A 12,453-nucleotide genomic window follows, 5' to 3' on the forward strand; every position below is an offset into this window, starting at 1 on the left:
TTAGACAATTTTTTATCAAATACGTCTTTTGCAAATATTTTCTCCCAGCCTATGGCCCATCATTTCATTCTCTTCACAGTGTCTTTCACAGAACAGAAATTTTGAATTTTAATGAAGTTTAGATTATCAATTATTCCTTTCATGGATTGTGCTTTTAGTGTTGTACCTGAAAAGTTATTGCCGGGCTTCCCTGGTGGCGCAGTGGTTAAGAATCCGCCTGCCAATGCAGGGGACAGGGGTTCGAGCCCTGGTCCGGAAAGATCCCACATGCCACGGGGGCAACTAAGCCCGTGCGCCACAACTACGGAGCCTGTGCTCTAGAGCCCGTGAGCCACAACTACTGAGCCGCGAGCCACAACTACTGAAGCCCGCGTGCCTAGAGCCCATGCTCCGCAGCAAGAGAAGCCACCGCAGTGAGAAGCCCGCGCACCACAACAAAAAGTAGCCCCTGCTCGCCCCAACTAGAGAAAGCCCGCGCGCAGCAACGAAGACCCAACGCAGCCAAGAATAAAATAAATAAATTTATTTTTTTAAAAAAAGTCATTGCCAAACCCACAGTCACGTAAAATTTCTCCTCTATTCTCTTTTAAAAGTTTTACAGTTTTGTTTTTACATTTAGATTTATGATCTAACTGAGCTATTTTTCATGATATCTTTGTGCTACATGCGTGGGTTTCTTTGCCTGTGGATGTTCTGTTTTGCCAGCAAAATCAGTGGAAAAGACTATCCTTTATTGAATTGCCTTTGCTCCTTTGTCAATGATTAGTTGACTACGTTTATGTGGGTCTATTTCTGGGCTCTCTATTGGTGTTCCATTGACCTATTTGTCTATTTTTTCACCAGTGCTACTGAATCACTGTCTTGATTACTGTAGCTTTACAGTAAGTCTTAAAGTTGGGTAGGGCCAGTCCTCCAATGTTGTTGTTCTTTTTCAGTGTTGTGCTGGCTCTTCTGGAACTTTTAACTCTCCACACAAACCTCCTGTCGATATCCATAAAGTAACTCAGGGATTTTTATTGGAATTGTACTGAATCTATAGATCAAATTGGGAAGAACGGACATCTTAACCATACTGAGTCTTCATAGCCTTCCTATCCGTTGAACATTGAGTGTCTCACCATTCAGATCTTCTTTGCTTTCTTTCATCAATGTTTTGTAGTTTTCCTTATGAGGATCATGTGCATATGTTGCTAAATTTATACTTAAGTATTTTTGTTTTGGTGCTAATGGAAACGGTGCTGTGTTTTTAATTTCAAATTCCAGTTGTTCATTGATGGTATATAGGAAAGCGATTGGCTTTTGTATATTAACCTTATACCCTGAAACTTTGCTACAATCACTAATTAGTTCCAGGAGTTTTTTGTTGTTGTTGCTGTTGATGATGATTCTTTTGGATTTCTAAAATCAGATCAACAAAGACAGCTTGATTTCTTCCTTCCCGATATGTGTACCTTTGTTTTTTCTTTTTCTTATTACATTAGCTAGGATTTCCAGTATGATGTTGAAAGAGAGTGGTGAGAGGGGACATTCTTACCTTGTTCCTGACCCAACGTATACTTTTGTGCACAAATATAATCTGAAACAAGACATGTCCTTGCCTATAACAAAGCCACCAAAATAAGTATTAGAATTTTCTTGATTAATGTCTCAAAATTTGCAGGTACATATTGCTCGGGTATATATCAGTAGACATTGATTTTAAATGCTCTGCTGTAGACGTTAGCAAGTATTACTGTCAAACAGCTCAGAAGGTTTTTATAGCTGCACTATTAGGACAAGAGATACAGACAATGGTCTCTCACTGCTGGAAACACTGGAAGAAACTCACTGCAGCAAAGGCAAATACTATGTGAATTCATGAAGATACAATTTAATATACAGAATGGTACTAAGCTTTCAAGACCTAATATACTGGAATTATAAGAGGGAGCTAAATCGTGGTTTGTAGTGCAGTGATAGATGATGATACTGGTCCTTCAACAATGAAGTTTACATTCTAGTCAGGGAGGAAATAAGTAATGTGTCTGTAAGGAATGCAGGCACAATGTGAATAGTGTCCAGTCATCTTCCTGGTTTATTGTGACCTCACACGTATTAGTAGGACTCATATCAAGGATTCACTATTTGCTCCTCTGCCTTTAAACATTACAAAAGAAAAAATAACCCACATCGTAAATACATGTTGAAATTTCGTTCATAGTACGTGAGAAATGACGAAAGTATGCAATTTGGGAATCACAGTCTCAGTTTTGCTTCAAAGATAGGACTGGAAATTCAGAATCTAATGTTAATCAGAACTTAGGACCATATATTTGGCATGCTGAAAATCCTACTGTTTCTGGAGTATTCTTTGTATTTGAGCTTAGGTTTATTCTTATCACTATGAACGGTCAGTAAACAGTTCTGTACTTGAATTTTAAATGCAACTGTGAATTACTATAGTTTTCCACTTTGAAGTAAGAACTCATGGTCGATAATTTTGGGGATCAAAAAAATAGCAGTTTTAGGAAGGAAAATCAATTTAATTTTTCCCTCCATTTGAACTATAAACCAAATTTTGTGTAACGAGCCTACTGTTAATTATTCCAGAGTCCAGCCTCTGAAAGCAAAACATGTGAGGTCTCCCAATTTGGCTTTTACATAGCAAATCTACTTGAACAAATGGAACCACTATCGCAGTGCTTTATTCCTAAAAATTTTGTAAGTGGTCAATTTAGTCAGTCAGAATGGTGATCAGTGCTTAAAAAAAATCTCAAAATTAATAAACCTTATTAAGAAAGGTTGTCTCATTAGACACCTTCTAGAGAAGTTATCAGAAGTGCATAAAGAAAAATTCTTTCAAAATATCCCTTCAATTAGTGGCATTAAAGCCCGAAGGTGATGGCAAAATTAGAATGAGGTGGTGTGGTTTCTTTTCCATTTCTCCATGAGTATTTAATCAGGAGGTAATTTCAAATTGAGGTCTTAATTATTCAATTTTCTTTCCTACTTTTTCCTTCTTAAGTAAAATGCTGAAAACATGTTCCATTTGTTATGGATAACATTAACCCTGAAGTAATTAACTGCTCAAGAGGATATTTCTAAAAATCTGTACACACAGGAAATAAACTGTCATAGCTGTCCCCACTGTTATTTTCTGGTCACCAACTAACGGAATATCAGGTGAAAATGGAGGGCCAAGTGGTGACCTTCTGACCATCAAGCTTCTGTACTCAGAGAAAAGACTGACCTTATGCCCACTTGTTCAAGCCAACACACAAGCTTAATTTAAAGCAGTATTCAGAACTAATCAAATTCCACATCATAGAGTGACTTCAATACCTTTCATCTTTCAAAAACAGTATCATCCTAGTTAGCTCATCTCCAGCAGTGAATAAAATTGCTGTGGATTAGAAGAATTTCTGATCAGTAGGATTTTTTTTAAGAAGTCCATCTTTAAGGAGATTTTAGATGGAAGAAAACCACCAAAAATTCAGAACAACCAAAAGTTCAAATTTCTGTGAGACTCTAATATTCTTCTGAATGGGGAAAATGCAGGCCTTTCTGTTGTGTTTAAAATGAAGCTGGAATAATGGAAGGAAAGTGATAGGTTTTGAAGTTAAAAATGTTTCTGACTCATTCATGCAAGTGTCCATGCACAGAAAGTTTCTACTAATTTCTTGATTTCTGAAGACGTGTACATTTTAAAAAATACTTATGTCAGAAATATTCTTGACTGCAAGTATACCTGTGATCCTCCATCTTTCCAGAAATCTATGTGAGCAAGTCTTCCAAAAAGTTTCGCTACTGAAAAAATATATATGTTTGCAGATTATATGTAACATAATATGCAGTGAAAGGATTTTATAGAGCTATACCCATTTTCGTTCAAGATGAAAGGAGGTGGAAGACATAAACCTCCCTCTCCTTCAAGAAGGTCAAGTGCTCCAGCTGCCCTTCCACTGGCTTCCAGAAACTTCCAGCACCCCCTCTCACTCTGCCCACCCAAGTGGTCATCAGTATATGACTAATAAGATCTCTTCCCAGAAACGCCCGGTCCCCGGTCCTGAATCTGACACTGGCATCTACATGTCCCTCTCAACTTCACTTTCCCCATCCATTAGTGGGGACAAAAAGAAACAAAGATCCCAGGCTTCCCGGATCCCAAGAGGAGGAATCACCATTTAAAGTACCTACTGTGTACCAGGCACTGTGCTAGGTGTTTTTCCAACTTTGCCTCATTTAAATCCTGCTGCAGGCCTTTTCACACTTAAACCCAACTGGCTTATCTCCAAAGCCCAGGCTGCTTGCACTAAAAGATGCTGTTCTTCAAAGGAGATGCGATCAATTAAAGCACGCTGAAATATTCTTTTTAATTTATTTCATTTTTTTCACATAAAAAAAATTATTTTTTAAATTTTTTGACCACACCGCATGGCTTGCGGGATCATACTTCCCCAACCAGGGATCAAACCCAGGCCCTCGGCAGTGAAAGCGTTGAGTCCTGACCACTGGACTGCCGGGGAATTCCCAGACACTTTTTTTTAAATTGAAGTATAGTTGGTTTACAATGTTGTGTTAGTTTCAGGTGTACAGCAGAGTGATTCAGTTTTGTATATATATATGTATATATATTCTTTTTCTGATTCTTTTCTATTACAGGTTATTACAAAATATTGAGTATAATTCCATGTGCTATACAGTAGGTCCTTGTTGGTTATCTATTTTATATACAGTAGTGTGTATATGATAATCCCAAACTCCTAATTTATCCACCCCCTTCCCCTTTGATAACCATGTTTGTTTTTTATGTCTGTGGGTCTATTTCTGCTTTGTATGTAAGTTCATTTGTCATTTTTTTTAGGTTTCACATACAAGGGATATCATGACATTTGTCTTTCTCTGTCTGACTTACTTCACTTAGTATGATCATCTCTAGGTCCATCCATGTTGCTGCAAATGGCATTGTTTCTTTTTTATGGCTGAGTAATATTCCATTGTATATATACCACATCTTCTCTATCCTTTCATCTGTCTATGAACATTTAGGTTGCTTCCATGTCTTGGCTATTGTAAACAGTGCTGCAATGAACATTGGGGTGCATGTATCCTTTTGAACAATGTTTTTTTCTGGATTCATACCCAGGAGTGGGATTGCTTGATCATATGTTAATTCTATTTTTAGTTTTTCAAGGAACCTCCACACTGTTCTCCATAGTGACTGTACCAATTTACATTCCCACCAACAGTGCAGGAGGGTTCTCTTTTCTCCACACCCTCTCCAGCATTTATTATTTATAGACTTTTTGATGATGGCCATTCTGAAACTTTTCAAAGAACCGAGAGTATAATACTAAGGATAGTTGACGATGACATCAATGAAGATGAAAACTATTTATTTGTTTGTCTATTTAAAATTAAGGTTTGAAAAAATGAAATGCCAACATCTTAATATATTTTCCATCTCTTTGTGTTCACTCTAAGTTTTAACTTTCCCAAGTAGATAACACAGCCTTGGCATATTTATTGGGAAACATCTCTGACTGTTAGTAAATTTCAATTTCCACTTCAATAAGCCTGGGTGTCTTCAGGACACAGAAAAGACAAGGAGCCAATTATTCTTCCCTTCCCACACATGGGTTCTGGGTCCTCCTACCTTTGTAGACCCTTCAGCACGTTTCTGTTTTGCCAGTCTCCACACTCAGGAAGCAGATAATGGTTCTACCCTTAGCACACACAAACTCTCATTAGGAAGAGAATCGGCTCTCACTTACACAAAATAATCCACAGTTAAATGCTGATAACTTTCCTTGACTATTGGAGACTCTCGATAATAGGTGTTCTTTGCTGGCATGAATGAGTTCCCGAGGCGTTTACACAGCCCCCTCCCTGAACTGAATGATGGCTGCTCCGCTGTGATCGCTCCCCAGTGCCACTCCTCAGTCTGTAATCCAACAGATACGGAACGCAGGCCTACTGTGCGCCCAGACAGACAAGCGCTCTGCCATCAGCAAACCTGTATCCTAAGAGGAGTCACAGACAACAACCAGACCAATGGGAAAGGGCGCTTTCAGATTGTGACAAGTGCGGGGGAAGAAATAAGGGGGGCGACTTGGTCTACAGTCAACAGAGCTGGAATCAGGGGAGCACGTTAGAAACAGGGGCTCGGGGAACTTAGAAAGATTACACTGTTAAATAAGTAATCAGATGGGAAAAAACCCTGGATCGAAAGCCTAGGTTAGAATGTTCTTTATTAATTAAACTTTCTTCAAAATAAGAAACAATCCTGACTTTCTGTAGCTGATGTTTCATAAAACTGAGACTTGTATTTTCTTTGTTACAATTGGTGATTGCATCCCTGATCAAGGAGTTGGCATTGAATTATAAAAGTATAAGCAATAATGTCGATAAAGGAAATATACAGCATCTATCAACCTTAAAAGTAGTAATATAATATTCCCTGTACAATAAACTCCTTACAACTATTTTACATGTTGATAATTTAAGAAAGTCTGGACTACCATGAAGCATGAAATCAACCTGTAACCTACATATATTTTACCTAATTTGAGGTGTAAAAACCTTAGTCCAATTTGGTTTACTATTTTAGTGAACACTTAAAATTCAGAAGGCTTTTACACAGGACTAATCTGAAGGACTCAGCTGTCTTTAAAAAACATGTAAAGTAATTTATATTGATACTTTAAAAAATTTTTCTTTCAGAAAAGGATTCTTAGTGATGAAATTATTCAAAATATCCCATTGACGTACAGCTTCTTAAAGTGTTTTAACAGTGCCTGTTTTTGGAGGTGATGATGATACGTTTGCTTAGACTGAGAATAATTTTGAAAAGTAAAGACGGACACAATAGATCTCTCCTTATTCTCTGTCGTGGGGTGAATCGTGTCCCACAAAAAGATATGGCTAAGCCCCAAGCCCCCACACCTGTGCACGTGACCTCGTCTGAAAATGAAGTCATGTGCCAGGCGGGCAGCACACTGACGCTCACAGCTCTTTCACAATCCAGAGGGCGTTTCAGGACCTGGAAGTGCCTCAGATCCATCTGTCTGAATATTTATTGTCACCCTGTCACAGTGTGCAGCCTGCAGAGGCCGTGTGAGAGGTGTCTGTGGGTCTGATTATGCTGGAGCTCCGTGGGGCTGCCTGATTCACAGAAGGCTCCACAAGTAAGCCGTCGCCTCCTGCTTTTACGCAGCGTAAAATTATTTTCTAAATTAACGCTCCTGAGGAGGACATGTTAAATTCTATCCAGAAGAGAAAGTAAACAAAATTAGGAATGGATAAGACCGTCAGAAGCCACTTATCTTCGCCTTGGTAAAGGGAATATTGAATCAAGAACAAGCTGTATCAGTGTCAGGTGTACAACAAAGTGATTCAGTTATACATATACACGTATCTATTCTTTTTCAAATTCTTTCCTCTATTGGGTTGTTACAGAGTTGTTAATCAACTGCATACCAATATAAAATAAAAAGTTAAAAAAAAAAGTATAAACTTTACAACCACAAAAAAAAAAATAAATAAAATTATTCCATTTTTTTCCATAAAAGAACACGCTGTATCTCCTCGGAGTCAGCTGTGCATAAGCCGTAGCATCCGGCTTCACTTGGGTTGGGCTAGAACCGTCCCTCTCAAATTTCAGCGTTTGTCTGAATCACCAGGGAATTGCCAGGAACCGTTCAAGTCCCAATCCTGAGGTCTGCAGTGGGGCATAGGAGGTTGCATTTCTAACAAGCTCCCAGATTACACAGTGTCCTTAGTTATCTTCGGGTCCCGCTGGAGTAGCAAGGGGCTCGGACGTGCAACCTTCAGAACCCCCGAATCTCCCAGCTGCTATGGCTCCAACCCTTGGTGCCGGAAAGCTCAGGGGAAATTATGCTCACAAATGAGGTGGCCAGGCTGTGCCCTCCACTTGGAGGCATAGTCTCACTGGGGTGTTACAAACAAAGATGTGAAAACCAGAGTTTGAGGCTCAAGACATTTCTCCTCTGAGGTTTTCCTAAAATGGTAGATCTTCAAACAGAGCTCTTAGCCATGGAGTGAGAAACAACACAAAACAGCCTTCCTATTGCAGAATTTAAGCCTCTAACATCAACATCTAAAATTATCTTTTCTGACTCTCTTTATGCATATTTTTTACCAAATTTCATTTAGTACTAATGGGATTTGGACATACCTCACTGCAAAATACAGGTTATTTGTTTCTAAACTATGGTCAAAAGTGACTTTTGCTTCCTGAAGGGAAGATAGTGTAACTTGAAACACCAAATAAAACTGATCTCTTTCAAAGATAATTACAATTGTTTGTGTGCTAACAGCTGTTACAAAACTTTTGAAAAGACTCTATTCCTCCAAGTAGATTCAGGCATTCTAACTACAGTTATAGTCATGTTATTAATTTGCATGGATAATCCATTTTGATTTGAAAGATGTAAAATCCCAAGTGAATTCTAAACTAGTTGAATTTCAAATAAGGGGTTTTCATGAAGTACACATTAAATATTTAAATCAAATAAGAAATAGTTCAGTTTGGGTTTAGTTGGGTGATCATTTTGATTTTTTGATTTGTTTTAATTCAATCATTTTAAAATACAGATTCAGTTTTATTTAAAATAGATTTCCACGTATCTTGCAAGAAGGAATTATGTACTCAAGTTACACATTACTTTGATATTTAAGTTTGTTTCTGTGTTCAGCAAGTGTGATTCATTTCAGCTATTTTTGGTTTGGTTTCATATTATACAGTTTACACAAACATTGCCTTGAAAGGTTCACCTTGCATTTCAGAATATTTTTCAATTCACAATAATTTTAGAACTCATAACGTAACACCTTGGGTGTGCACACTAATACACCCACATGTGGGTGCGCGCGCGCACACACACACGCACGCACACACCAGTCACTGTTGCCACGGTGCTTGGTGTTTCTCTGCCCCCTTCTGGTAGCTCCAGAGATCTCCTTTGTTAATTTTACACTTACCTCCAGTTAAGTGTTTTTTCCTCTCACAGAATTGTAGTTCAAAATACTTTATGAAGCAGCTGGACAGGTCATTAAGAGTGGTCTTGGCATGTCCAAAGGCTTCTAAGATGCTCATGACCTGTAGCAAAAGGGAAACGTTTATTTTTTTTTAAAGGGAAACATTTATTGAGTTACCCATCTGTTTAAATAAAATTGGGTAATAATAGCAGAGAGACAGGAATACTCCCTCAGCTAAGAGGTTCTCCATTGTTCATACAACACCATATTGCAATTTTAAGGTCATTCTTTTCTCAAATGCAAACTGCTAGCATTCTCCCTCTCAAACGGTAGCTAACAGTAACAGGAGAATTATGCACAGAGCACATGACTCCCTTTTTTTCACTAGCCTCTCAGTGTAACACACACACACACACACACACACACACACGCACACAACTCAGCACATGCTATTTGGGCTTTTTAACTTGAATAGAACAGTAGAAGTGCTTCTGTGGCTTTGGAGGGAGGAATTAGAGTTAATATAAGCAATAGTCAGAATTTCCTTTAAAAATAACAAATCCACGTAAACATTTGTTTATAACCTTCTTCTGAACCCGTATTTACTTTGCCACATACTCTTTTGCACCCCGAGTCCCTAGATAACCCTCCCATACCCTGTTTTTGCTCCATAATAAGAATTCTAGATGAAGCCACTGGATCCAGTGTATCTTATCACGAGGTGCTCTTGTAGAGATGGGTGCTTGCAGCTTTAAAATGCTCTTAATACAGCTCCACGGATCAACCCTGGCATCTGAAATTCTTCACGTATTTCCTTAAAGATTGACTATAAGATGAATGTCATTTTTTTCTCACAACCGATTGTGCCTGTGACAATGATGATGGCCAAGCAAGTCTCCAAAATGTATGAAAATCTGGAAGGTTCAAAGGTACTTTTCTGTATCTTTCAAGATACTGACATCTTAAATGTAGTTCCTGCATCAACCACAAGATGGGCACTATGATACCTTCTCGATACACTTGGTGGTGGCTTATAATTTCTGATGATAGTATTTTTCGAGACTTTTATTCTAAATTACAAAAAAAAAAAGTTTGCTGTTGTTTTTTAACTTTCTGGATGCTGCTCTACTAAGGCATTCAAGTCACCTGGAAGTATTTCATATTTTGAAAGATTATAAAACAACACTTCGATTCTAATCACAAGTCACAGAGCTAAACATCGTGGAAACAGCGAAATATATTAAAACGTCTGTTTCTGAAGTTTGAACTTTTGGAGAGAAACCCTGAATCTTTACAGAAATCCTATGATTTAGGTCTCTTTACAATAACCTAATTTTAAAGATCATAATAGTGCATTGATAGTAGTAATGGCAGAAATGTTTCTGAAAAATAATTTGAAACAGTATTTATGAAGGTCCTATGTTTTGCTTCTTTTCCAACAACTTAATATGAAATAAATATATAGCAAAATTAATAGTGTAATTATATCACATTTTAAACCTTTATAATATGACAATAAACAATTGTTTAAAAATTCATAAAAAGGAATAAAATAACATTTTTAAATATTTTGGCTTCTAGTTGGTTGGCGTTGTATCTGATAACACACTAATTTCTTATTATAATAGAAAATGAATATAAAAGATAATGAATGACTGACGCCCAGACAGGAAGTCCAGGATAATGAACGGCACGGTGCATGTGCTCTGCCCCCCCTTTCCCACTCTGCTAATGACAAGTTCTACCACCGTGAGCAAGTTTCATAAATTCCCAAACCTCCTTTCCTTTACTCTAAGCAGAATAACCCCTTCAGTGGTTATCAGAGTCCAGTGTATGAAGCGCTCAGCTTGGCGCCTGGCACATGGTAAGCATTCAACAAATAGCAAAGATTCGTTTTGTTTTTGTTAATAATAGTAGAAAACATTTAGACTTTACTTACTATGTGCCAGGAACTATATATATATAAAGTTATATATAAATTATATCTAACCGTACACACACATTCATATATATGTACGAATGTATATGCGTGTATATGTATAAATAACTTCTTTTAATTCTCACAACTACTGTCTCCATTTTATAGAAAAGGGAATTGATGGATTAAGTAAATTTCCCAAGGTTCAGGGCTTATAAATAGTGGAGCTGGGATTGAAACCCGAGCAATCTCTTGCAGAATCGGTGTGTTTAATCACCATATCTGAATAATGATAAAGACATATAAGGCAGAAAATTAGCATAAACCTAAAACTACTGAACAAATATAAATACATGGCATTCTTTCATGGTGCACTGCTGGTCCACGATTCAAGAGTAAACTGAAATGAGGTGTTCTTTTTTTTGTTTTAATCTTTAATCATCCATTTGCCCAACAGGTGGCGCTAAACAAATTGTTAAGAGAAATACAGAAAAAATGCAAAACCAACACCGTGCTGCTGCTCAACTTTAAACCAGAATCATGAGAATATTGTGCCCTAATAAAACTTTAAATAAAAATATAGGCAAAGGGAAGTAAGTATACATTTCCTCAGTGTTTACTGTTTCAAATTTTATTGGCATGATTTGTTCCTATTTTACATTGGAATTTTTTTCTATAAAATTTTCTTAGTTCTGCCACTAGAAGTTACGCGCACTTATCCTGGTAGGAGTCAGTCAGCTGGATTTTCTCAAAGTAAAAACTCGTAGCCTCCTCCATAAAAAATAAGGGCTTAATCAAGGGGACCCCCATCACTCTGTGAAAGCAGTTACTCTATAAACATTTATTTAATTTAAATGGAACTGAATGTCTTAAAGTTGAAACTCATTTGGGCCAGAATTAGTGAAAAGTCCCAGGCAATTGTGTTTTTTCCCAAAACATGACTTTTATGTTCCAATAAACCTACTGCCATGGAAAGTCCCTGCTTCCACAGTTTGAAATTCAAATAATGCGACTACAAACAACCACCCTCTTAACCGATCTCAGCTGTTTTGAAATTGTCCAGGGAAACAAAAGCAGTATCTACAGTGATAGGATTCAAACCCACCTGCCCATGGGGTAAAGCTCACTCTGAAGCCCATCGCGAAGGCAGAACGTAAACCTACGTAGACTTTCAAGACGGACAACTGAAGTATAAGATTAAAATCCAGAAAAGTTACAGCTGTGTGTCCTTTAAACTATATGTGCATTACCTGCATAAAATTACCAAAAATCATCTCTGGAGCTCACCTTCAGATACCAGTTAAATCTCTTGCTCTCCCTCTCTGCACCCTCTGTGGAGAACACTGCTCACCGTGATAGCACGGAACTTGGAAATGGCCAGCTTCCTCCCAAACCCCTTCCCTTTGTGTTTCCCACCCCCCACCCCAACTCCGGATAATAACCTTTAATTTATAAATCTTTAATTCTGCCATCTATGTAAACCCCAAGGAAAATGTTCTCTACGCCTCAGTTTCTCCACGATTCTGTGCTGAAGACCTACCGATATGTCCTTCCTG

At 37.8% G+C, this 12,453-nt stretch overlaps 1 protein-coding gene across 1 annotated transcript in view; it reads right to left on the reverse strand.

Annotated features, from left to right (window-relative positions):
* Positions 1 to 12,453, reverse strand: part of MYO16 (myosin XVI) — a 401,447-nt gene that overhangs the window by 233,925 nt on the left and 155,069 nt on the right. The window contains exon 14 of the mRNA XM_027115848.1: positions 8,983 to 9,100. Coding sequence (XP_026971649.1) covers positions 8,983 to 9,100 — 118 coding nt within the window. The remainder of the gene's footprint in view (positions 1 to 8,982; positions 9,101 to 12,453) is intronic.

The sequence above is a fragment of the Aethalodelphis obliquidens genome, unplaced genomic scaffold (genome assembly GCF_003676395.1).
Source record: "Aethalodelphis obliquidens isolate GAN/ISIS:26980383/991018 unplaced genomic scaffold, ASM367639v1 scaffold15, whole genome shotgun sequence".
Lineage (NCBI taxonomy): Eukaryota > Metazoa > Chordata > Mammalia > Artiodactyla > Delphinidae > Aethalodelphis > Aethalodelphis obliquidens.